This window comes from Musca domestica, unplaced genomic scaffold, assembly GCF_030504385.1.
Source record: "Musca domestica strain aabys unplaced genomic scaffold, Musca_domestica.polishedcontigs.V.1.1 77, whole genome shotgun sequence".
NCBI lineage: Eukaryota > Metazoa > Arthropoda > Insecta > Diptera > Muscidae > Musca > Musca domestica.
In genome coordinates this window covers 57,343-83,201 of record NW_026712400.1, presented here as the reverse complement: position 1 = coordinate 83,201, position 25,859 = coordinate 57,343, and the positions used below count along the sequence as shown (strand labels likewise).

Below are 25,859 nucleotides of genomic sequence, written 5' to 3'. Positions count from 1 at the left end.
AGAAAACATATAAAAATCTACTTATTTTTGATAAAACAATTTTAAAATTTTGACATATCAGTGTTCGCAAGCGTTGATGCATCTACCTATATTCTTCTACCATGCGCTGTTCCTTAACCGCAAAAAAAGTATCCGAACCATCGCTTTTGGCGTTTTATTATGTACAACGGCGATTTTTTCTATTATTATGCATAAAATATGTTGAAATTTTATATCAAAAAAGGGTATACCTATTGTATTTCAAGAAATGGAAATATATCACAAAACGTCATATCGAGTTTGGCACTAGTATTACTATAGAGTCAAATCAGCTGGGACTTGCTGTTATCGTAATAATTATACCATGTGTGTTTCCATTTGTTGGCAAGGCTGAACATTTTCGTTACTATTGTAAATTTGACTGTAGAATTATAAACGCTGGTTCTATAAATCTCTGCATAGGCCAATTTTTACATCTTTCCGATAGATAAAAAAGTGATTTCGGACACAAATCGTTTTTCGTTATTACAAATTTTATTTAAGTATGAACTGTCCGATAAGCAAAAGTTCAGACCATCTTCCCTTTACCTGTTAACATAAAGTTTACTGAATTCATGTTGCCATATTTATATTGATAATATGGCAAGAACAGCAAAGTTTATTCAACTAAAAAAATGGACAAAGTAAATCGTTTATTTTATATTGAACAATTATAGACTTATTTCACGAAATTAATTACAATTTCGTTTTCTTTATTATTTTTAAACTTAAATGAAGACGCCATTGTGAAAAAATGAAGTAACTACCAACTACCATGAAGCCAAATCTACCGAAAAGTATATATAAAAACAAAGATATGTAATTTATCGGAATAATGAAATAATGATGAAATTCCGATAATGTGAACTTTATCCTCACTGGATATAAAGAAAAGAGAAGTTCTGATAGAACAAGCCTATATCTATTATCACTTGGATTAATCTTCAATAGTATAAACGCGCTATTAGCATTTTCCAACTTCTGAAACAGAACAATTATTTAAAGTTCTACCGATTACCGGCTTCTTGTTCTTTGCGGAATCTTCCATTATCTCATTTTTCTTGGCTGATTCCTTCAATTCACGCATTCGTTCAAATTTATCGACTCTATAGAAAGTCGACTTGTATAGCCCTATTTTTCAGCCGGTGAGCTGAGCAATTAAGAAATTAATTTATTTTTATTTTGTGTTCCGCGATAAAGAAAAATATTCCACGAAAATAGTGAAAGTCGCGAGCTGCACTAAATTATTGACTTATAACAAACATTACGACAAACTGAGGGATATTGCAACGTGATAACAAACAATTCTAGTGTCAACAACGTGGAAACGAACCTCTGCGACGACCACAAATAAAAAGGATCCAACCCAAAAGTGTGGCATAGTTCGACTAATTATGCAAATGAAAAGTGGTTCGCTGGCGAAAAAAACGGTTACAACCCACGGTGATTAGATACGTGACAATAACGCAGTAGCCCTAAACATTCACAAATTCCAGAATTTTAGCACTTTTGAATTTTTTAAGGGTTCAAGAAAGGGAAGACCTCTACGAACGAATCCATCACCTACTTCTTTGAAAATGTGGCGTTTGAGTTATTTGTTATAAAACAGCTGTTTCTGCTTCGGAGGCAAAAGAAAAGAAGAACCACCATCTTTGTTTCTTTTGTGGTACACATATACCAGAGAAAAAGTCTCGTCTTTGTGAGGTGTCGGTCGGCGCCCGTTCTCCCGTCAATAACATTGCATCGTCTGACGCCCCTCTGCCATTGTTGGTCGGTCGGTCGTCACATCGTCGTCTTTGTGGTCGTTTTGCACCTACTCTCCGCACTTCTTCCCATCACCAGAGGACGTTGTGTCGTCGCGCAATTTTTTTTTTGCAAAAAATACAACAACTGCAAAGACGTCAAATTGTAAATGATTGTGGTGGAGACGGCAAAGTAAGAACAAAACAAGTTAAATATTGCAAAAAAAAAAAAAAAAAAATAGAAAAAACAACACACAAGAATTTAACAAAAATAAAGCGAAAAACAGCAGAGACCAGACAGACAGAATTTCAACAACTGTCTGCCCAGAAAACAGCAACAATCTACGCTGCTTGACCCACAGTAACTCTTGCAGCTGTCTAGCCACCCAGCCGATAAAACAGCAACAAAAACAAAACCAAAATGCTCTACGTGCAAAGCTAACTTCTTCCTCCCAAGCGCGCCCAGCAATAACAACAATATTATTATTTTTACTTTTCCAATTTTGTTTGAATTTTAATTTGTCCTCCTACTACATTATATATTCTACAAATTCAACATTTTTACACCATAAATTGGGCATAGACGACAGTGAAACTTCCTTCCTTCATTTTGGACACATTCTAGACCGCAGCTACTAATACTTTCCCAAACGAAAGAGTTGACTTATTTTTGCTACATTTCTTTCCATCATTATCCGTGTGATTTTCGTTGCTGTTCAATATTGCCATCGAACCTGATTCGTCTTGATTTTATTTCGTCATCATAAATCCAGCTATCATCCAACAAGCTGCAAGCATATGCGTGGGAAGTTAATCTCCTTGTAGAGAAACAGTTGTTAATCTTAATTTAGAACGCTCTACCACATACCAACATAGCGGGCAGGCTGTCCGATAGCAACACCCACAGTAGTACTTGTCGATAATTTGTCAGGAAGAAGCCTTCAATCTTAAATAAAAACAAGCAACCAACTTTAGCCCGCCGTTATAAGGAACAACGCTTAAAGTTCTTAAAACAAAACGCATCTATTGTTTATTTAAAAAAAAAACAACCAAAGTAAGTATATTAAAGATGTTTATAATTGTACTGATCTCACTGATATTAATGCTATTTGATGTTGTAGGAAACAATCTATTTAACTAGTGCCCTTGTAATACCAGAGTATTCCAAATCTAATTCTTTTTTACAAAAACCTTAACGAAAAACTAATATACATGCAACAGCCGTCCGGGGCTAAATTGGTAATCCTATGGGACATGCCCATAACGATTGCGCAACATATCTAGATCAAAAAGCGATACTATTCTTTAATTTTTTTTTGACCTATATAGTTTGAATAATGAGGAGGTATTCTTATGAGAATTTAAAAATTATTCGTTTGCTTGGAATTTTATTTGCTTAATTATGTTCGAACAGTAGCATAGTTACAAACTAAGTGCTAAGATCAAAAACTAAGTTAAACAATTGTTAAAAATTATACACATAACCATGTCTGTTTAGGAAAAGAAACATACTTCAATACTTTCTACAAAAACTAATTGATATGGGATTGTATATGGATAGTAAAAACTCCAGAGTCTTGAAAAACATGTGATCAAAATGGAATACCAGTCATCACCCGATTCCCTTATATAAACGAACAAAAGCAAATTAGATTAATGCCACGTACGTAGATCATTAGGCAGGCGAATTTGGACTAAAGTAGTGATTTTAATAAATGGGTGGTACCAATAGGATTCATCTTCTTCTTCAGCGTGCTGAAGAGTACAGTATGGCCGATCTTCATATACTCTTCTCCATGAGGAAAAAATTGCAAAATATGACCAAATGTACCTTTTACAAACTTTTTGCAAGACATTTTCTGGTAGCTAATAATCCGAAACGCTAACACGGTTACACTGATTTTGATTTTTTCCAAAAATAAAAGAAAAGGTGGACCGAATTCATTTTTCATTGTATATATAGGTCGTTTTGGTATATACCTCATATAACGGTACCTATCGATATTAGGTGTTTTGATGATTATTGGCACATATATGTATATGTGGGCTATACTGTATGTGGACATATATATTGACAAATTTCATCCTGAAGGTAACCATTAAGAACTTCAAACACATAAAACATATAAAAACGAAATATAAGAAATTAATGTTATATGGAGGACATACTAAAGTATTGACCTACATAGCCGTAATAACTTGAAATCCCAATTAAAATACTAGCAATAATACTAGAAACAATATATGGTGATTCAACAGACGTTAAAAATACTTGCCTTTTTATGGTGATACACAATAATAAAATATCCCTTAAGCAGACTGACAAGGTTAGTGTTTGGGATCCACTTCTCCTTACTCAAAGCTAAGTTCCCTGTATTCTGATCTATATTCATACGTCTGAGTTTTTTTATATATGTAAGAATCTATGTTCAATGAACTGCAGGTTAAGCTGAAAATTAGAAAAAAATATCAATGTAACGATAAAATTCGTGTTAAATTTCTTCTTGATTTGATGTTTCAGCATATTTTTCTTAAAAAAAACCCAAATTATGCCATATCATTCTAATGCTTGTGGCTAGATATGGATGCGATAATTCATGCCATATTTTAATCACACTTTTCCAATGGACTTTACACGTGCTTAATGCTCAATGTTACTGTCAAATGCTTGGGGGCATTTTGTTAACTCGTGTTTATCAGTTTTATTTATTTCCCATGCTCGTACAATTTTTATTCTTGTGCATACATATATCTATACTGATTTGATTGCTTTCTTTCTTCGCTGGCAATGAATGATAAGGAACAAGTGGTATGAGTGGTTTTGTTTGAACAGATAAGAAATAAAGCTGCATAAACCTGCTTTTACCAATTGTTGGATTCGATGACGTGCGGAAAATCCTAGTTAAAGTGTTGGTACTTGATGTAGTCACAGATTTTTGTTCTTGCTCACATTAGAATGAATTATTCTAATAAAAATTAAATATTTGTCTGTGAAGGTCCTCAACAATTCATATTCTTAAGAAAAGTACAATAAAGACGTCGAATCAGTTTAACTAAACAAAAATATTATATTTTAATTAATTAATTAATTTTTTTATTTATTTTTCTTACAAAAAAATTGGTATGTCGACTGTTGGAAAATGCAATACCGACAATTGGCAAGTGGTGCCGACTACTGGCAAAAAAGCATTAATTTAATAAAACTACAAATTTATGAAATTTAATAGAAAGTTATTAAAACTTTATTTATTATTGCAAAAACTATACAAAATTTCGAATCTGAATAAATTAACTTTGTAATAATTGAAATGTTCCACTCAGAATGGAGAGTGATTAAAAACGCGAAAATCCTAAAAGTGCCGACTACTGGTACACTTACCCTATAGCAAATAATTATTCAATATATAATATCTAAAGCCTACAATTGTCGACTTTTTTCTAGTACAAATAATCCCAACAAAATTTTAAACACTTTCTTTCCTCTTGCGTCCATATCAATTTTATATATTTCTTCATTATTTTTATATAAAAAAATATAAAAATAAAAAAAAAAATCAAAATAGTTTTTTGAGAAAACGCTCAATTAATTGATTGTGGAGTCATAATGACATTCTGATCTTCATATTTCTCCATTATCCGGTTTACATATAAGTCTAAAATGTATAAAAAATACTAGTAGGAAAATTAAAGTTTTATTGGGATTTTGGGTCGGAATGCTAGCTATATTTTTCAGAAATATAAAATATTGCATTCAAAAACATACAAATTTTCAAAAATATAAATTAGGCGATTGAATTCAGTGTCCAAATCAACCACATTGCAGAAAGCCGTGTCCTTATTGCCAACCGGGGTTCTCAAAAGCGTTCTTCGATCTGCATTGAATGTGGTGTTAAACTTTCAGTCACTGGAAGATACCACACTTCGCGGGGGGTCATAAACGAATCCTGAACATACCAATTAGTAGGAATTACTAGCTGAAGTTAACATGTCCAACCAGATAGGGACGACTGTGCTGGTAGCAACCTTCTTCTGACCTGGCCATATTTAGACAGCTCCAAAATGGATGAAGGCACCGATGCTGCCTTATTCTGTCCTAATCCTGTGATTAAACTCTCATATGAGCTTGATAACAATTGCTGCGTTTTCTGGCAAAGATTCTTCCAATCAAGAAGGTAAAAGAACTAAACAATATCATAACAGGACCAGTTACAACACATGCTGACAATCAGGCGGTCCTTAAAGCTATCAAATCAAATGTCTTTATATAAAGTCGAGAACCACTCTTGAATGCAGGAAAACCTTCATTGAAATATGAGATTACATTAAGTTTTGTTGGGTTCCAGGATATAGCACCTTGGCTAGGACCGTGGCTATTGAATTAACTCGAGGAGGTTCCCAGTCGATAGATCTATTGGTTGATGAGACTGTTAAACCACCAAAAAACTGTTACGTTACCTACTTCAAAAAATCTCTAATCTAAGAAAATGGCACTGGAAACCAGTTGCAGGATATCTAAGGTCATCTGGCCGGTAATCTCTGGAAGGAAGAAGAATCTCCCTTCTAACACTTAGTAGGTCTGATCTAAAAATCGCAAAAAATACTGACTGACAATTGCACTATTAAATATCTGACGTCAAGTTGTATTAACAGTGTTCCTGACTACTGTAGACTATGTGAAGATAAAGAATTGAAACCCTACTAAGCAGATGTCTCAAGAAAAATACATAGGCTATTTGGCAGGTGGGAAATATAAACTCTAACGTTCTTCTCAGACATAGATCCCACCATCATCTTCAAGTGTGTTAAACATATTCCCTGGCTAAGCAGACCACTGTGGTAACTAAACTTCTCTCTATAAACCCATCCTTCGCTATATCTACTATCACCAACAACTTTATTCTTCCTAGGATGAGTACATTGGACCAAAGGTCTTCGAGTGATGCAGTTGCCGACTCCCCTGTACTGCCCATCCTTAACTCAAACCAATCATAACCCAAACCATGCTACCTCTTTGGCTCTCTCCTAAGCCATAACACCGCAATGCCCCTGTGATGAACGGATTTTATGTTAAAGTCCGCAATAAGTTCAGTCATAACATTCACATAATCGAAATTGCTGACGACACTACCTCTTTCGCACTCCTAAGTTTCTTTCCCTTGAAATTTAAAAATTAAATGAAATTACTATCGTACATTTTTGATTTATTATACGGTTTTGAAAATTGATGTGAATGGAGTGAGCCATAAATGAAATTGTGTCTGCTTTTCCATTCATAAATTAACAATTGAAAAAAAAAAAAAAAATGAAGAACATACGTCTAATTTATATTATCAACATATTTATCAGTACACTACATAAAATATTGTAGTGAATATATCAGAAAGTACCTTAAATCACAAGAGTAAAAACTACTGTATTTTTTATCAAGAATAAGCAGTTCCTTATAAGAAAAAGGGTGCAGAATTGATAGCTATGAATAATTATAGTTATTTCATTGTTTATTTTGTTTTGCGATAAATCTTTAATTTCTCTTTTTGTATTACAGATGGTAAAGGAAAAACCAAATTCCACACGTATCTACGATAAGGATGGATTCCGTAGACGTGCCGCCTGTATTTGTGTCCGTTCCGAAGCAGAAGCTGAGGTATGTTTTTTATTTAAGTAAATCTATAGAATTCTACAATTTATTTTGCTTATTTGTTTTAGGTTTTGCTTGTTACGTCTTCTAGACGCCCTGAACTTTGGATTGTGCCAGGTGGTGGCGTAGAACCCGAAGAAGAACCTTCGGTAACGGCTGTTAGAGAGGTGTTGGAGGAAGCCGGTGTTATGGGCAAATTGGGCAGATGTTTAGGGGTATTTGAGGTAAATAAAATACTTTTTGTTTTTACATTTGTTTAAGATAATTATGTCAGATGATTGCAACCGCTTGCTTGGTCCATTGTGTTCAAGCTGTAAAAAGAAAAGGGAGTCGTTGGATATAGGACATAGACATATGTCATAAAAATTAACTAAATATATTTACTTTTTGGGATCTTCGAAGTTTGTTGTAGGAGATTCGATTACTGTAAGAGAAATTTCACATTTTAAAGATGAGTATCTTAACATGCAGCGCTATTCGTCTGTATTTCTAACACTTTACCATTGAACTTATACCATGAAAACTAACAAAAGAACAATTATGCTCTCGCGACGTTGAACACATATAACACAACTCTTTTGAATATAAAGAATATCATAAAATAATTTTTCCTTATTTAATTATAACATTTTCTTTATTACAGAATCAGGATCACATGCATCGTACAGAGGTTTTCGTTATGACCGTTACCAAAGAACTGGAAGAATGGGAAGATTCACGCAGCATTGGACGTAAACGTCAATGGTTTTCCATCGATGATGCCCTGACACAGCTGGCTCTGCATAAACCAACACAACGACACTATCTAATGCAATTGCGACATTCGAAAAATAACTCAAATGTCAATTCGACAACAAGTTCTCCAACAACAGCAGCACCAACCTCAGCATAAACGTCGTGTATAGATACCTCATTTCAATTTTTCTGAAACAAAACACACACACACACACAAAATCATAAAACCCCTCATGCTATGTTGTTTAAGTTTATTTTTTGTATTTAATGAAAACCTCCTCCTGTCTGTTGAGAACAATTTTATTGCAGACTATGATGACGATACGTATATATTTAGTGCTCACCTATTTTCCTTCTTTTCGTCTTTTATAAGCCCCTGTACTTCTAATCAATAACTTTCATTGAATATGTGGTCTATGTAAGTTTTATTTTTTTTTTTCATTTTTTTGTAGGGAGTGAGTCAATGTCTGAAGACTTCAGGCACTAAATGATCGTCCCTAAAGTTACACGGTTACTTTTTTTATACATGCGTATGACGGTGTTAAACGAAATTCTATAGAAAATAGGAGATAGTCTTTTTTTACAAGATTGAAAAGTTTGTGATTAAGCTTTTTAAAATTTGTCATCTCCCAAAATACTTTAAAGAAAACCAGCCCTCGCAACTTGATCACTTGTATTGTTAAATTTATTTTACGCTCATGCCATTTCTAAGTTTCACTCACTCCCACAACCGTTATAATGCTATAAAATGATAATAAAGTTATGTAACGTCTAACGTGACAAAATCAATTCAAAATCCTAAAAAAAGCTGGGACTTTTCACAGACACTATTTACAACAATTTTCAATAGTTAATCACCGAAAAATAATTTCAATTTTGATACAAAGTGATGAGAGAAACATTTTTGTGGGATTTAAAATTTCTTTTAGACTTTAAAACGATTCCAAGAAGTCTGCACAACTAGAATGCATGAAATTAACTTTAATTTGCAGAATTTAATCAAGGACACATAGCAAACCGATTTCTCGTGTATATGATAATTACTATCACAAAAACCTAATACATTTATAGAGAAACTAAACCGCAATTCTGGAATGCTAAACAGTATCTGCTCATTACCTACATTACAATATAAACTCATTAAATGATGGACTAAATTTTTGTATTTTTTGGATAGATTTGCAATTGAAAATTGTTGTCTTCAAATTTTAAGTTGCTTTGTTAAAATTAATAGAATACAAATTGTTGCTTCAGCACTAATTGTGTAATACAAACTTGTTTAATGCAATTTAAAACAAGCATGTCCCATCAAGCCTCTCCAAATGAAAAGATCTACATATATTATTAAATTATTTATAATTATTTCGAATTTGATTGCAAAGCAAACACAAAACTAACAAAAAAATAATTTATGTCTTAAAAAAATATATTGTACTTTAAACCAAAAAAACAGAAAGAATAAAGGAAAACAAAACGAACAATAAAAACATAAGAAGATCTAAAACTCCCCCTTATAATCCAAGCTACTAAGCCAATACCATTTCCTACTCCCCCTTTATGGCCTTTCCCTACTTTTCGAAAATACACACAATTTTGGAAGAGCAAAACAAACTTTTTTAAGCAGAAAACTAAAGAAAATAATTCTAATTTATGATAACAAATTAGAAAGAAAAAAAAAACAAAAATAAATATTAAATAACACATTTTTTGCACTTCTTTTTTCTACGGCTAATTTTTTTGTATAAGTTTTATTGAAACAACAACAAACCCAACTCTATCTACCCCCCCCAAAATCAAGATAAGCAAAATATGAAAACTGTTAAATATAATAAATTATTAGACTTAAACTAAGTATAAAAAACCAGGAAATTATAAATACAATTTTTAGAGATACTAAATTCATTGAAACAGAAGAGGATATACAAAATTCACATTCGTAAAACATTTCGCTCTGGCTTTGTATGTAATGATGACAAATGTAAAAAAACCAAGTTAATTCATGTTAAATATACATTAAAAATGCATCTGGTCTTTAAAGAAAATGCTTACTCTGATTGTTTTTGGTTCGAACAAAATCCGCGTTTTCGGCATATAAAGGGTGATATATTAGCTATTCTATTTTTGGTAAAACTGCTTTAAACAGCTCACACATGTTCGGTGTTTTATTTCACCGTCGAACATCTTCGGTTTGGTCTATAATTTAAAAATGAGTCGTCTTATAAACGAACAACGCTTGCAAATCATTCCACTAAATTTACATTGTTGGACACTAAACCATCAACACGCTTACGAAGAGTACGAACTGAAAAAAATTGTAGCAGCTGTATCGACCAGTGTTAATGACCCTTTCAAAATACAGCTGTTGCAAGAATTGAAGCCCAACGACCTACCGCAACACAAAGTTTTGGAGAGTGGCCTCATGGAAAGTTGGGCGAAAATCAAGTTTTTTAATCGAAAAACAGTGTTCAACGACGAAACTTTTTTTTTTCAATGGATACGTAAATATGCAGAATTGTCGATTTTGGAGTTAAGATCACGGAGAAACATGGCAAATGTTAACAGTCCATTCAGAAAAAGTCACACTTTGGTGCTGTTTATGGGTTGGTGGCATCATTGGACCGTACTTCTTCAAATATGTTGCGAATCGTAACGTAACTGAATGGTGAGCTCAACCGAGGAATGATATCCAACTTTTTTTCCTCCAAAATGCAATGCTTGGCATGAATGAAATGTGGTTTCAAAAAGACGGTGAAACACAGCACGAGTAAGAATCGACCTATGGAGAGGTGAATTCGTTGAACATTTTATTTCACGTTCCGGACCGGTCAATTGACTAGGGGTTAACCGTCATTCGTCGATCGTGAGATTAAACACCTTCAACCTATTCTTTTGGTAAAGCTTTGCAGCCGAGCCCGCTTCAACCGACGCATTGGAAGACTACATTGAAATACCGTGAGATACCGGCCGAAATGTTAGGAGGAGGACAAATTTGGACTAAGCGCATGTAATATTCGAGGAGCAGTCGCGGTTAACATTTGCATGAAATAATCTTCAAACAATTTATTATATGGACCGTTCTACCAATTCAAATAAATATTGCATGCACTTATCTGAATTACATGTGTTTGCTTAAATGTCCTGTCCCCTTTAAAAAAAAAATCACCAATTAAAAATGAAAACAAGTAAGAATGGACGGGGACGGGAAGGAAATTTTGTTTACAATTTGTTTTTTAATTATACCTGCATTGACATTGACATCACAGTGTCAAAATCCATTGTATATACAAATAAGTAAACAAACAGATGAATACCATTCACCATATAGGAGGTTCTTGCGAAATTAAAAAAAAAAAAAAAACAAATACAAAAAATGCCTCTGAAATTATTGAAATTTCGGATATCGGCTGGTACAGTCATAAGACGGTTATACAAAACGTAGACCGGTATAGCCAATTTTCTGGCAGAGAAGGTGGCTCCGATTGTGAATTCCATTGAAAAATGTGGCTAAAATCGACAAAACACAGAATATCGGAAGGTTCCATTGTATGGGAGATATTCTAAGATGTAATTTTCACTCGCAGGAAGAGGTACCCATTACGAAATTCTAATATCAAATTTGAAATAAGTCCACTGAAAAGTGTGACATAAATCGTTAAAGTGCAGAATATCGTTAGGTCCACGCTATACGTAAAAGTGGTGCTATTTAGATAATTTTCCATCAGGGAAGATAATATGTATTGGCAATACCAAACAGCAACTTTGAAATAAATCCGTTGAACATTGTCGCAAAAAGACGAGGACTGTATAGCCAATTTTCTGTCATAGGAGGTTTTACCCGTTACGACTTTCAAATATTAAATGTAAAATAATTTCAGTGAAAAGTGTGACACAAATCATCAAAATATCGAATATCGGTAAGTGTTTTCAATGGAGATATGAATGTTGTGTTTTTTTTTTTTTTTTTGGAAAAAGGAGGTGAATGTTTTTGTAAGCAACGCAAGAATTATGTTGGACCTAAATCCATTCGAAGTAGTTTATTTATCATCTGAGAGTCATATGTATGTAAAGTGAAAACTAGTAAAGAAAGGCTTAAGTCGAGCGGGGCCGACTTGGTACATTTAAATCGATTTTTACTAAGTTTCCGGAGGCATTTTTGTTTGAACCGATATTCATCAAAATCAATTTTTTGTTGGTAGTTGATTTAGGCCCAATGAACGTGAAATCGGATGTACATATATATGGAGCTATATCCAAAACCTGAACCGATCTCTGTAAAATTTAGCAGAGGTATTTATTTGCTTTAGCAGATAGCTGGCGCCAACTATTGTTGTTGTGGTGAGCATTTTAGGGGTGCGAGAGACTTAAATACAACATCGGATGAAATATACAGGGTGAGATAAAAAAGTGCAACAAAGTCAAACGCCATAATTTTTACATTTTTTTTTAAAGCAAAATATGTCGGAAATAGCATCAAATTGTAGAATAAGTTTAGATTTGTTCGAATTGAATTCCACGCTTGAATTCTATCACGAATAACATTTTTTTTTTTCTAGAAAATTCTCACCAAAATGCTTTTGTACGCTTGTAAACAATATAATAAGCTGTCACTGGAATAATTTTAACAGCTGTCGGACGAGTGGCTATATTTATATCTGAACCGATCTCGATAAAATTTGAGAAAAGTATTTATGAGCAATATTTGATGTATTTCTCCGAATATCAGTATTACTGAGTTCATATAACGGCTGTGGAGGACACAAATAACAAATCGGATTAAAAATATATATGAGAGCTATAGTTATATCTGAACCGATTTCCACAGAAATTAACATACTTATTTCAGCAATGAATTTGTTTGTACATGCTAAATTTTATCCTATTTGGACTAATATTACACATTTTGTGCACATTGAAATGTAAATCGGACGAAGATATATATGGGAGCTACATCTAAATTTTGACCGATTATCTCCAATTTCAATAGGGTTCGTCCTGCGACCAGACAAATGATTTGCGCAAATTTTCATCTCAATCGGGCATTGATGCGACCTGTATTTTGTTTACAAAAATACACGAACATGCATAAATCGACTCAGAATGTGATTCTATGCAGATGATCAAAAGGAACTATGGGTCTATCTCGCTTCCTTCTCGCAACAAATGCACAAAAACATAATACCCTGACCACAATGCGGTGTAAGATATAGACACTTTTTCTTTACCATTTTTGTAGCATTGTTGTTGCATACTTTTAGGCGCTTCGCACAGTTTTTAAACGTTATATGTAAAGTAATAATTTTAATTGTCACTAAATTTGTTTTAAGGCTTAAGTGCGGTTTAAACTTGAACTGAAATTACTTTCTCGGACAAGCATAAATCGGCATAAAACATTAGACTATGAAAATAATCATTTATACCCTCCACCTTGGACAGGAGGGTATATGAAAATTGTCATTGCGTTTTGTAACACTTCTAAATATGCACCCTAGACCCCATAAAGTATTCATGAACGGCAAAAAATTCTAAGTCGATTTAACGATGTCCGTCTGTTGAAATAACGATACAGCCCACATTGTTTGATGCGCAGTAGTTTGTATTGTGTCTGGGATGGTAAGTATTGCAAATGTGATATATCAGTCCCCGTTTCGGGATAGGCCCCGATATTCGGTATTTTGATGGTTTTATCCACATTTTCCACCAATTTGTCTACGAATTGGTATGTGTAGTTCCTTATGGGTTCTAGCTCTAATGGCGGAACAGTGAATATATGGGTGCACTTTTTCGTATAGCACACATATAAAGGTACCTCCCGATATTCGGTATTTTTATGATTATTGCCACATGTTTCCAAGGGTTTGTCTAATAAATAGTATTTGTTGTTTGTACTAGGTTCCAGCTTCGGTGATAGAATATTGGTTATATAGCTCCACGTTTTCGTATAGCTCCAATATAACGGTACCTCCCGATTTTGACGGTTTTACCACATTTTTTTACGGATTTGTCTAAAAATTGGTATTTGTAGTTCGCTATGGTGGAACATTGTATATATAGATCGATGTTTACGTAAAGTCTCTATTTATGGGTACTCCCGATATTCGGTATTTTTTGGTTTTACCCACATTTTCCTACGGGTTTGTCTAAAAATTGGTATATCTAGGTCCGCGTTTTCCTATAGCGCACATATAACAGTACCTTCAAATATTCTGTATTTTGACGATTTAAGCTACACTTTCTGATAGATTTTGTGTGAACTTTGGTATTTGTACTTCAAGTGGGTTCTACAAACACTTCGCATTGTTCAAAGGTTTCCATATAACGGTTCGGCATTTGAAATTTGATATAGAGACCGATGTTCGGCATTTTGATAATCCTAGTCACATTAATCCATGAAATTATGTCAATACTCGCTATATATTACCATCTGTGTAGCATAATATTGTCTATCCCGTCTACAACAACTATATTGATTTTTTTAAAACTCCTAACTACATTTTTCTACCGATATTACCGGAGTTTGTAGTTTAAAGTGAAACACGCTTGAATCGAGATACTTTTGCATAAAAATGTTTTTTTTTTTACGTAATGGGGCATTAGAAGTTCGGATCAAACTAAGCCACAAATCTATAAAATCTTGTAACCTGAGATTTTATAGACTCTATTCCGATTCCGATATACCCGATTTATATCTTTACTAAGATCTATAAAATATTATGGTGGCCAAAATCATAGCCTATTAACAGTTAAAATCAATGAAGATCCGTTGTAACATGATTTCTTATGCGATTTATTTATTCATTTGTTCTTATAATAGCCGTTAAAAAAGATGAGCGTTAAGATTAGACTTTTCTAGTTGCACTATACTAAACCTAATTAAAATATTAAGGAGGGTTGTTTTTCAATATTCTTCATAGAATAATTAAAGTATTTCATGATAAAGTAGATTACAACATATGTGTTGCTGTTTTTATAATTGTTGATCGAATGCATGAGATAAGGGGTTATTAAATGGCTTTGAGCCAAACCCCTCCCCACGTCCATTGTTTCTTTGCCCAAAGGAATTGTTGTCATTGTATTGCTCTTTAATTTCAATTGATTTGTTTTAATTGGTGCCCACCACCGCCTCCTTGGAGTCGACATTGTGCAAACGTTTCATTTCATTGTACAAACGTAGGGCCAATTCTGTGTTGGGAGCATACGATCGACCGGCCACATGCAGATTACTAAACTTGGATGGATCAATGCAATTTTTGACCATTTTCATTAGATTCTTGGGTGTTTTGGCCGATGCCAGTAGTCCGGGAAAGAGACCACCGCCTTTCAGAATTTTATCACAGAATATTTGTAGATTATTATTTTGTTGTACACCGTTGCATGTGGATGTTTTCGTGTCACATTTGCCCATGCAATAGTGGAAATTACAATCGGCATCCTCTTCACAGGGTGAACCATCTGATAAACGTTTGTCGATTTTCGTTTCCACATAAACATGTTCAGCATTTTCATATTTGATTCTGAAATGAAATAAAAGGGATTATGTTATTAATTTTTACATCATAAAAGAAAAACAAATTAGTCAAGCAGATGATGTTGGTCAACATTAGCCTAGCGGAGTCCATGGTAACCTAAGTCCCCTCTTGTCACAATTGTTGACCTTCAGTTTCCTTAGTCTTTATCAATTTAAAAAGTATAAGTCGGTTTAGCCGACACATGTGTGCCCTTAGTCAATGTTCTATGATTTTATTAAATTTTGACTTCTGTTATGATTATTCAAATCGTTGAAACTCCTATGACGTAGGTGCCGAAGGAAAGGATCAATATTGACCATTTCGTACCAGAAGGATTTCGCAGATATATATCATCAACAGATCTTTTGTTAGCAAATATGTTTGTGTGTGTGAAATTTGAAGAGAGTTGGATGCTTATTTGGGCGTTTGGTTTTTAAAAATCTCGAACTCTATGTATCTTTATAACAGATCCTGTATTGATGGAAATATTGTGATGTACCAAGTCTGAATGAAATCTGATGCTAATTTTCCGTTTTATGAGCGGCATTGATATTCAAAATTTTGATCCTTTGTGGGGCAGGTGACAGAAGGAATGTTCCGATTTCTACCATATTTATAATAAATTTTGTATAGATAGAAATATTATGATGTGGAAAGTCCGAATGAAGTCGGATTAACATCCGATTCGCACTTATGAGCTACATGGGTATTCAAAATTTTGATCGTTTATGGGGGAGGTACCAGAGGGAATGGAGCGATATATCCCATCTTCACTGCAGATCTTGTTTTAGTATAAATAATGGGATGTATGAAATATGAAGAGAACCGGATGTTTATTTCGGAATTTTGGATCGTTTTCGTTATTCAAAATTTTGGTCCTTTGTGGGGGAGGTACCAGAAGAAATGTTGCGATCTCTATCATATTTATAACAGATTTTGTGTTGATGGAAATATTGATGTGTGCCAAGTCTGAATGGAATCGAATTTTAATTTCGTGTTTCATGAGCTTCATGGATTTTCAAAATGTTGACTCTTTGTGGAGGAGGTACCGGAAGAAGTGAACCGATATATTCCATCTTCACACCAGACCTTGGTTGAAGACAATCGGACTCTTGCATCACATCACAGGTACTTGATAGAGTGGACTGATATTGTCCATTTTCGCACCTGACGTGGCACTGATAGAAATATTAAGATTTGCAGAGTTGAAGCACTGTCGGATTATCCTTCCTTTTTTTGTGCAGTAAAATATTTTAGTGAAAATTTCGACCTTTTGTGGGGGAGATAATTTTGTGGGATAATTTTACGATTTACAAAGTTTGGACCGAATCGGATAATTCCTTCGAGAGATATCGTGCTCACCAGCCAGACAGACAGACGGACATCGCTAGATCGACTCCAAATATCCTGAAACGGATTTAGTTCAGATCTAGGGTCTAAAACCGTTTTTTTCGATAAGGCACGTTTTGGCTGTATCAAATGATATATACCCTCTGTAGTCATATCGATGAGAATATAAAGAGGACCAAAAAGACTACTTTGTTGACTCGCTTGAAAATTTTAAAAACAATATTCGTATTTTTATTTGCAATATTTTCGATGACTATAATCAGCGGTTTCCAAGGAATCTTAGGGCCCTAAACTAAAGGGCTATCAAACTAAAAAAAATATTCAAAAATGACAATTTCCATTTACCTCTTATCCCCCGTCACACCAAAATTACTTATTTTCATTTTACACATTCTCAGGGGCTCTGGCTTCATTTCATCCATTTTAAAGACAAATTCCATTAGACTTAAGGCATACTTGAGACGTTTGTGCCAATCCGATGATCTGCGGCGAACAATTTAATTAGAAAAAAATTCAATTTGGAAAATTCTAGTCCAGATCAATTAATCAGTCACTTACATATATTGCAGTAAACTCTGCTCCGTTTTCAAAATATTTAAACTTTCTGTAGCATAATACGGACCACACGATCCCAACACAGTTGGAAATAGACTATCCTCATCGTATAGTTTGCTCATCATATAGTTATTGTCCTTAAAGAGGCGCCAGAAATTCAGCATTTGTTGGGGATTATTTTTGTCGATTTCCTGATTGACCAAGGCTTTAATCTAAAATAAAGAAAAGTAGAAAAGTAATTTTAATTGGGATTCGTGAAAACGTATTTTACATGCGATATTTCGTTCTACTAGATTTACCTTTGATAAAAAAAAAAAATCATCCTACGTATTTCTGGCATTTGGAGTGCTAATAATTTTTATATATTGTTATTGGATGCTCTTTGTTTCCCCAGGGTAGAATTATGAAAGTAACCCAGTAAAATCATAAGTTTACTTTTTTCAAATTTAAACATTTGACAGCCTCTCAATACAGAAATCATTTAAATATGAAAAGGTAAATTACAGAAAATGTTGAGCTGGAAATCCGTGTTTAAAATGAGGTTACCTACTTAATTCTACTATGATTTATCTAGAAATTCAGTAAAATAGAGCGACACGATATAGCAATGGAGTGTTTACAAATTCTTACGGCTAGTTTACAAATCACATAAGTGTTAAATGTATTGTGACATTTTTCACATTTATCTTCAGCATTTCATAGTATACTTTTAGGAGCTTTTCACAGTTTTAAACTAAGAAGATAAGATGGGACAAAATGCATATTGCCGTTTAGTTTTTCATTTGACACTAGACACATAAGGAATGAGAAATATGGACTCAAAAATCTATTCCAGAGCATTTCCTTGTACATTTAACCTATCAAATTAGCGAAACCGTATAAAAGTGTCAGCTCTGTTAGAGTATAACATAATGGTTACATAATATATTTTTGAACACATATATGTACTACTGCTACAACAACAACAACAACCGAATCAAAGCAACATTGGTATATTATATAATATTCTATACTTTATATTGTATACAAAAAATATACAAAAAATCGTTCGGCGTGGATAATGTGTCAAATTACATCATCAAAAATTTCCGACGAAGGCCTTGGAGTATATGACAATATTATTTAATAACTGTATAAACAACGGTTATTTTCCAAGAGCTTGGAAGATAGCAAAACTTGTTCCTATAAGAAAAAAAACTGGAGACAGTGATATTAATAACTTAAGACCGATTTCACTTCTTTCAAATCTTGGAAAATTGTTCGAAAAAATTATTAAGGAAAAAATGGATGCTGAGTTGAGTGGTCCTTATATTTCTCAATATCAATTTGGTTTTAAGAAGGGAAATTCAACAGTTCATGCTCTTCTGAAATTCCACAACGACATTATCCAGAATCTTAGGGAAAAACGATGCACTGTGGTGGTGTCACTTGACGTCGAAAAAGCCTTTGACAAAGTCTATCACAATGGTATTTTATTCAAAATTATTGAGATTGGTTTTCAACCAACAACAGTGAAGCTTTTTAAAAGCTTTTTCGACGAAAGAAAATTCTATGCTCAAATTGATAACGTCCTGTCATCCTTTTGTGATGTAACCTGCGGCGTGCCGCAAGGATCCATATTAGCACCTCATTTATATAATATATCCATATACGACTTTCCCCATGTATTTGATGGATCCAAGGGTTTACTTTATGCCGATGACTCTCTTCTCTACGCTCACGATGAGTCCCCGTCAGTTGCTCTTCAACATGTCTCGTCGCATCTTAACCGAGTGAAATTTTTTTATTCGCAATGGGGCATTAAAATTAATGCCACAAAGAGTAAAGCAATTTGCATTAGAAATGCTTCCGGAAAATGCAAATATACTGTAGTTCCGGAAAGTAAACAGTTAGAGCTGCATTTGGATGGTGATGAAATTGAGTTCACTGATAACCTTAAATACTTAGGAGTTAATTTCAACCACCTTCTAAAATTCAACAGACATGCTGATTATAATTTAGAAAGAGCGAATCGCATTAAAGGTGCATTTTCAAATTTATTTAACAACAAAATTTTATCAGTTAGAACTAAATTATTCCTCTACAAAGTTAGCATACGTCCTGTCCTTCTGTATGCCTTTACTATTTGGTTCAACATTTCTCCAACCACGATGAAAAAATTAGAAGTTTTTGAGCGGAACATTATTCGGAAATGCTTAGGTCGAAATTTTCAGTCACTTACTAAGCGATATTCAAATGAATTCATTTATTATGAGAGCAAAATTACACGACTTTCAACATATGCACTTGATTTGATGAAGCGATTCGTAGAAAGACTTGTCGATTTCAATGGGTCTATTTTTCAGGAAATTTTAAACAGCGAACGTGAATTTAATTGGACGAATACGAATTATCTTTCCGCCTTAGGAATAATTCAAGGAGGGTCAAATTCATCTGGCCAAAACTTTTATTCTTACTCTACACCTGGAACACATAGGGGGTAGTAGTATTCATAATTTTAGTTTAATTGCTTTGTTTTGGTTTTTTTTTTTTTTTTTTTTTTTTTTTTTTTTTTTTTTTTTTCTGTAGTTGTAAGTCCTAGTTATAAGTACACATCAAAATATAGATAAAACTCTATTCGCTACAGCAAGTGTCGGGAGCAAACACTATTTATCTTATTTATTGATTATTTGTTAAATACAATTACATATCTAAAGAATGTTTAAGCATGTAGCATACCCATTTTATTATAATGATATTAGAATAATACATGATAGTTTTAAGTGTCCCTGATATTTATTGTTAATACCTTGTCTTTAATGAAATGAATGAAGTCTCAATAAATAAATAATAATAATAATAGTTTTAGGAGCGCATAAAAGTATGCTGTAAAAATACTAAAGGGGCGTGTGAAAAAATCACTTGACTCTAACATGAAGTATAAACGAGCCTTTATTAAAATTATCCAGCATTAACAGCTGTTTCATAGCGCAGTGATACGGACCAAAGCTCGATATTAGGGGGTAAAATCCTTATTTCAGGAATGATAGACGTTGTAAGGTCTATTCCATAGAGGAATTCAAGTTCCGCGTTATTTTCGTTGTCACCTTTTAATATATGAGGAAATTGTGTTATACAATCTTCAAATCGATTAACGAATATTTTTGAGCAACGTTCTATTCTTTTCATCCTTGTTTTTATACCCTCCGTCATACTATGGAGGAATAACTTTGTCATTCCGTTTGTAACTCCTCGAAATACTCATGTCAGACCCAACAAATTATATATATTCTTGATCAGCGTAAAATTCTAAGTCGATTTAGCGATGTCCGTCTTCTGTCTGCTGTAATCACGCTGTCTTTCGAACGAAGGCTAATTTTGTAGGTTCACGTTTTCCTATACCCCCATATAACGGTACCTCCCGACATTCGGTTTTTTTTATGATTTTAGTGACATTATTCACCAGAATTGTTTCAAATTTGGCATTTGAAATTCGTAATTGATACTACAGCCTGCGACAGAAAATGGTCTGTGCAGGTCCACGTCTTCATATAGCCCCCATATAACGGTACCTCCTAATATTCGTTATTTTGATTATTTTAGCGTCATTATTAACCGGGAGTAGTTTCAAATTACGTATTTAGAGTTCGTAATGGAAAAAAAAGTCTGTGGCAGAAAATTGTGTATGCAGGTCCAGGTCTTCGTATAGGCCCCATATATTAGTACCTCACTATATTCGGTATTTTGATGATTTTAGGTACAATACTCACCAAAATTGTTTGAGATGCCGTATTTGAAGTTCGTAATGAATGCTACAGCCTGTGACAGAAGGTTGTCCATGCAGGTCCACGTCTGCGTATAGCTCCGATATAACGGTACCTCCCTATATACGACATTTGGATGATTTTAGCTACATTATTCGCCGTTTATTTCAAGTATCGAATTTGAATATGGTAATAGCTTATGACAAACAAAGCCTATGTAGGTTCACGTCGTAGAGACCCCAATATGACGGCTATATTCGGTATTTTTAAGATTTTTAAAAGAATTTTTAACGGATTTTATTTTTTTGAAAATTTCTAAATTTTGTTTCAAATGGTGGAAGGTATTCAAAGTTCGGCGGACTTGCTGCTTTTTAACTTATTTTTTTTAACCGAAGCCAAAGTTCCACAATCTATATATGGTAGCAAGGGCCCGCTGCCTTATCAGCGAAAAGTTCACCTTAAAATTTTAAATACTTTCCAACAAATTGTGTTAGGACATTTTAATACTCAAAATGTACAATTTGTTCAGTTTGATACAATTTTTAAGTCAAAGAAATCATGCATCGTACTAAATTCTCAGACTTTGAAGGATTTATAAATTATTCAAGATTTCCTTTTTTTTCGGAAGAAATAATCGGAAAATGTTTACGCTCTATGCCAAAAAGTCTTTAAACTTTTTCGTTTTGAAATTTACCGATTTTCTGCCCAAAACAATTTCAAACTCTCCATATGTAGACTCTAGAAACCAAGAGTGACTCAATGTGAAATTTCAGTATTTCTGCTCTATCCTTTCACCCAATACCAAACTTAGAAACATTTAGTACTCATATCCAAAACAGTCTATATCTCTCCATCCTAGACACCAACAGTTATCGCAATACAAAATTTTACGGTTTGCGCTATATCAGCTCACACAAATTTAGTACCTTTCGAACAACTATAGTACGTAACCCAACTCCAAATCTCAACCTCAAATACCAACAGTTATCTCAATATCAAACTTCAGAATTTTATTTCTATCCTTGTACGCATAACAAGTTTTAAATAATCAAATTTCGGAATTTAGTTCCACTTAGAAACCACTTTTCCAAAACTTTTCTCACTTTTAGATACTAATCAAATCAAATTCGAGGATTCCAGTCCTATTCCTTCAAAACTAAATTTAGAACTTTTCGTACAAATATAGGAAAAACACCGCCAAGTCTCAGTAATCTAAATATCAGATTTTAGAATTTTATCTCTAACCATTAGCACAATAACAAATTTATTCCCATTTAGTACTTCTCGTACAATTATAGTATACATTTCCATAACCGCCTCCATATCTCAATCCCAGATAGCAACAGAGACCTCAATGTCAAATTTCTAGATTCCAGCTCAATACCTTTAACCAATACCCAATTTAGTATCTTTTTATACCTCTCACCATGCATAGTATGGAGGGTATATTAAGTTCGTCTGTTTGTAGCTCATCGAAATAATAAGTTGACCTAACAACGACGATTTAGCCCTGTCCGTCCGTTCGCCCGTCTGTAAACACGCTAGAATCAAAACAAATAAAGATTGGAAGCTAAAAAATTGCCCCGATCTGTCTTTTGTCTGCAGGCAGGTCAAGTACGAAGATAAGCTATATTGGTCCACGATATCGTAAAGCCCCCATATAGCAGTACCTCCCGATATTCGGTATTTTGATGACTTTAGACACATTTTTCAATGGCAAAGTCTGGAAGAGAATTATCTATATTTGCCCACGATATCGTAAAGCCCCTATATAACAGAACCTCCCGATTTCGGTATTTTGATAATTTTAGACACATTTTTCAATGGCATTGTCTGATAATCTACACAAACAGTTCTCTGTAAGTAATTTACCCCTGAAAGAGAATTATCTATATAGGTCCACGATATCGAATAGCCTCCATACAATGCTACACCCCGATTCGATATTTGATGATTTTAGCCACATTTTTAATGAAATCGTCTTAAAATCTACACAAGGATTTCTCTGTGAAGACTTTACCCCTTTAAAGAGAATTGTCTATAAAGGTCCACGACATCTCTTATATAACGGTTCTTCCCGATATTCGGTATTTTAATAATTGTAGAAAAATGGAATTCTCTGAAAATCCACACAAGGATTTCCCTCTGAGTACTTAAAGTAGTATCTGAAGTTCGTAATTAGTACTACAACCCATGACAGAAAATTGTCTGTGCAGGTCCACGTCTTTCTATAGCCCCCATAGAGCGATAACTCCCTTTATTCGGTATTTTGATGATATTAGCTACCATACGTCTTCGTATAGCCCCCACATAAACGTTTTCATTTGAGCGGTATTTTTCGACGAAATTTTGTTGAAAATTTTTGCTCCTTCTGAATGGTGGAGGGTATAAAAAGTTCGGTTCGGTCGAATTTAGTTGATTTTTACTTGTAAATAATTCCGTTTGAAATGTGGCTAAAATCATCAGAATACGGAACATCGGGAGATATGGGGGCTATGCGAAACCTCGGATCGATATGACCCATTTATGAACTTAAACTGCCTACTGACGAAATATGCCTGTGTGCAATATGCTATCCTTATATCTCATTCAATTCGAAAGATAGTGTGATTTCAACAGACAAACATACGGACATCGCAAAAAAGAACCAGAAAATGTTCGATGATAAAGAATAGGGTATAATATGAGTATTTCGAGGAGTTCGAAACGGAATGCAATGTTAATAATGCTTAAACCAGTTATAAGGTTTCAATCAGTATTCCGTACTTTCTATGTCGATTTATGCGGAAATACGATTTTTTTTTCGAAATCTCTCGTTTCAGATTTCGATAAAGGTCAAAACCGGCGCCAACTTACCATATTATCATCCAAGGTCACATTATACGTAAGGGTAATGTGCATCTTAACAATGTGATGGAAGTTTTCAATTTTCGGATACACTTGCATGCCTCGGCTATTTATCCAACTAAGGTCATCTTTAATGTGGCGGGCCAGCTACAAAAGGGTATTCAAAGCATGATTAAATATTTGCCATAATTTTTCCATTAGACTACACACCTTAACCGCATAGACATCACCGTTCTTCTCAGCTGTAAACATGATGGTACCCATATCTGCCTGGGGACATTTGAAGGATTTAAAGGATTGCTCATTGGCACACAACTCTTCGCACAGGGTGCCACTGTATTCGTAGTTTTTATATTTTTTACACTGGAAAAATGGAAATATTTTTTTGCTAAATAAAATGCGGAAGCACACCCAACACATCCTCCTTACCATATAGGTGAGGCTATTCTGTGACATAATTTTATAACAAAACTCCAAATTCATGTAGGACACAATTAGCATAAAAATGGCCGCCAGTATGGCCAATAGGATACAACGTTGCAAAATTGTTCGAAATTTTCTTTTGAAGGCATGCAGCATTTTGTTGGCCTTATTTTTACGACTTTTGCTTGGGAACTATTGGAACTTTTGTTTGTTTTCGATTTTTTTTCGATTTTAGATTTTGAAGATTACGAGATTTCTATGCTGTTTCACTTTGTCATCGTCGCCTTTTTATGTGTATTCTAATTGGTTTGTTGCAATTGTTTGTCCACCTTCTTTCTTTGTCTGTTTTGGTCCAAACAAAAGGGGAATAGTTTTAGGTCGTTTATGTTTTGATTCCCAGCTTCTCCTCGTGTTGTGGGTGCTTTGTTTTTAGCCATATCCTTTGCATACTATATTATGTTTACGTTTACGAATGAGTAGCGGTAATGCCATGGAAGTAGCATAAAAAGGATAAGTTACGATTCTGCGCAGTAGCTTTCCACATACAGTAAAGGCTATATATTTGAGTATGGTGAAATATTTGACATTTTTGACATGAATCCCTTATAAATCCTAATGAGTTATTCTCTCAATTTATATTCAAATCAATAAGTGGTTTAAGTAAAAGTGAATACAATTTTCCTGCCTTGAATACATTTGATTGTTAATTCTGTCCGAATCCAGTTGCAGCCATACCTAAACCATAATAGGGCTTATATTCCCAACCGTTTTGGACATAATCCCAATTACAATTATGAGTATTATGGCCGTTATACCCAAAATACAACCCCCCACCCAAAAAAATCATAATCCTCAGAAAACTTAAAATGTATGAATGGTAAAAGATTCAAGGTTGGAAAATAAGTTTGATATACAAGGTGAGATAAAAAAACTACAACAAAGTCAAACGCTATCATTTCTACATTTTTTTTTTTTTTAATTTTATTGAATAGAAGCAAAAAATGTCGGAAATAGCATCAAAATTTAAAATAAGTTTAGATTTGTTCGAATTTGTCACCTTTGGCACAAAGTATGGCCTTCAAACGGTCAATGAAACCGGCACACGCTGCCCGAATGTTGCTCTGCGATATTTTGGCCCATTCCCGGAGAATCTCTTGCTTGAAGTGATCGGTACTTTGTTATGTTTTAGTGCCAACCTAGCTTTCCAAAATACTCCAGACACAATAGTCAAGCGGATTGGTATCCGGAGATTTTGTTGGTCATTGTGCATTTCCAGCGCACAATGACCACCAAAGCGAGGAAC

The 25,859-nt window shown here is 34.0% G+C and overlaps 2 protein-coding genes across 2 annotated transcripts; one reads left to right on the top strand and one right to left on the bottom strand.

Moving 5' to 3' along the window:
* The first annotated feature begins 1,132 nt into the window (after positions 1-1,132).
* On the top strand, positions 1,133-8,333 carry LOC131806473 (diphosphoinositol polyphosphate phosphohydrolase 2-like). Its single transcript, XM_059130578.1, has 4 exons — positions 1,133-2,814; positions 7,306-7,404; positions 7,467-7,622; positions 8,042-8,333. Exons 2-4 carry the CDS (start codon positions 7,306-7,308, stop codon positions 8,288-8,290), a joined length of 504 nt encoding a protein of 167 aa, XP_058986561.1. The 5' UTR covers positions 1,133-2,814; the 3' UTR covers positions 8,291-8,333.
* Positions 8,334-14,921: 6,588 nt separating this feature from the next.
* Positions 14,922-25,033, bottom strand: LOC131806484 (divergent protein kinase domain 1C-like). Its single transcript, XM_059130615.1, has 6 exons — positions 24,563-25,033; positions 24,344-24,496; positions 24,143-24,280; positions 17,547-17,755; positions 17,334-17,471; positions 14,922-15,644 (listed from the first exon to the last, which is right to left on the bottom strand). Exons 1-6 carry the CDS (start codon positions 24,710-24,712, stop codon positions 15,233-15,235), a joined length of 1,200 nt encoding a protein of 399 aa, XP_058986598.1. The 5' UTR covers positions 24,713-25,033; the 3' UTR covers positions 14,922-15,232.
* Between the last annotated feature and the right edge of the window lie 826 nt (positions 25,034-25,859).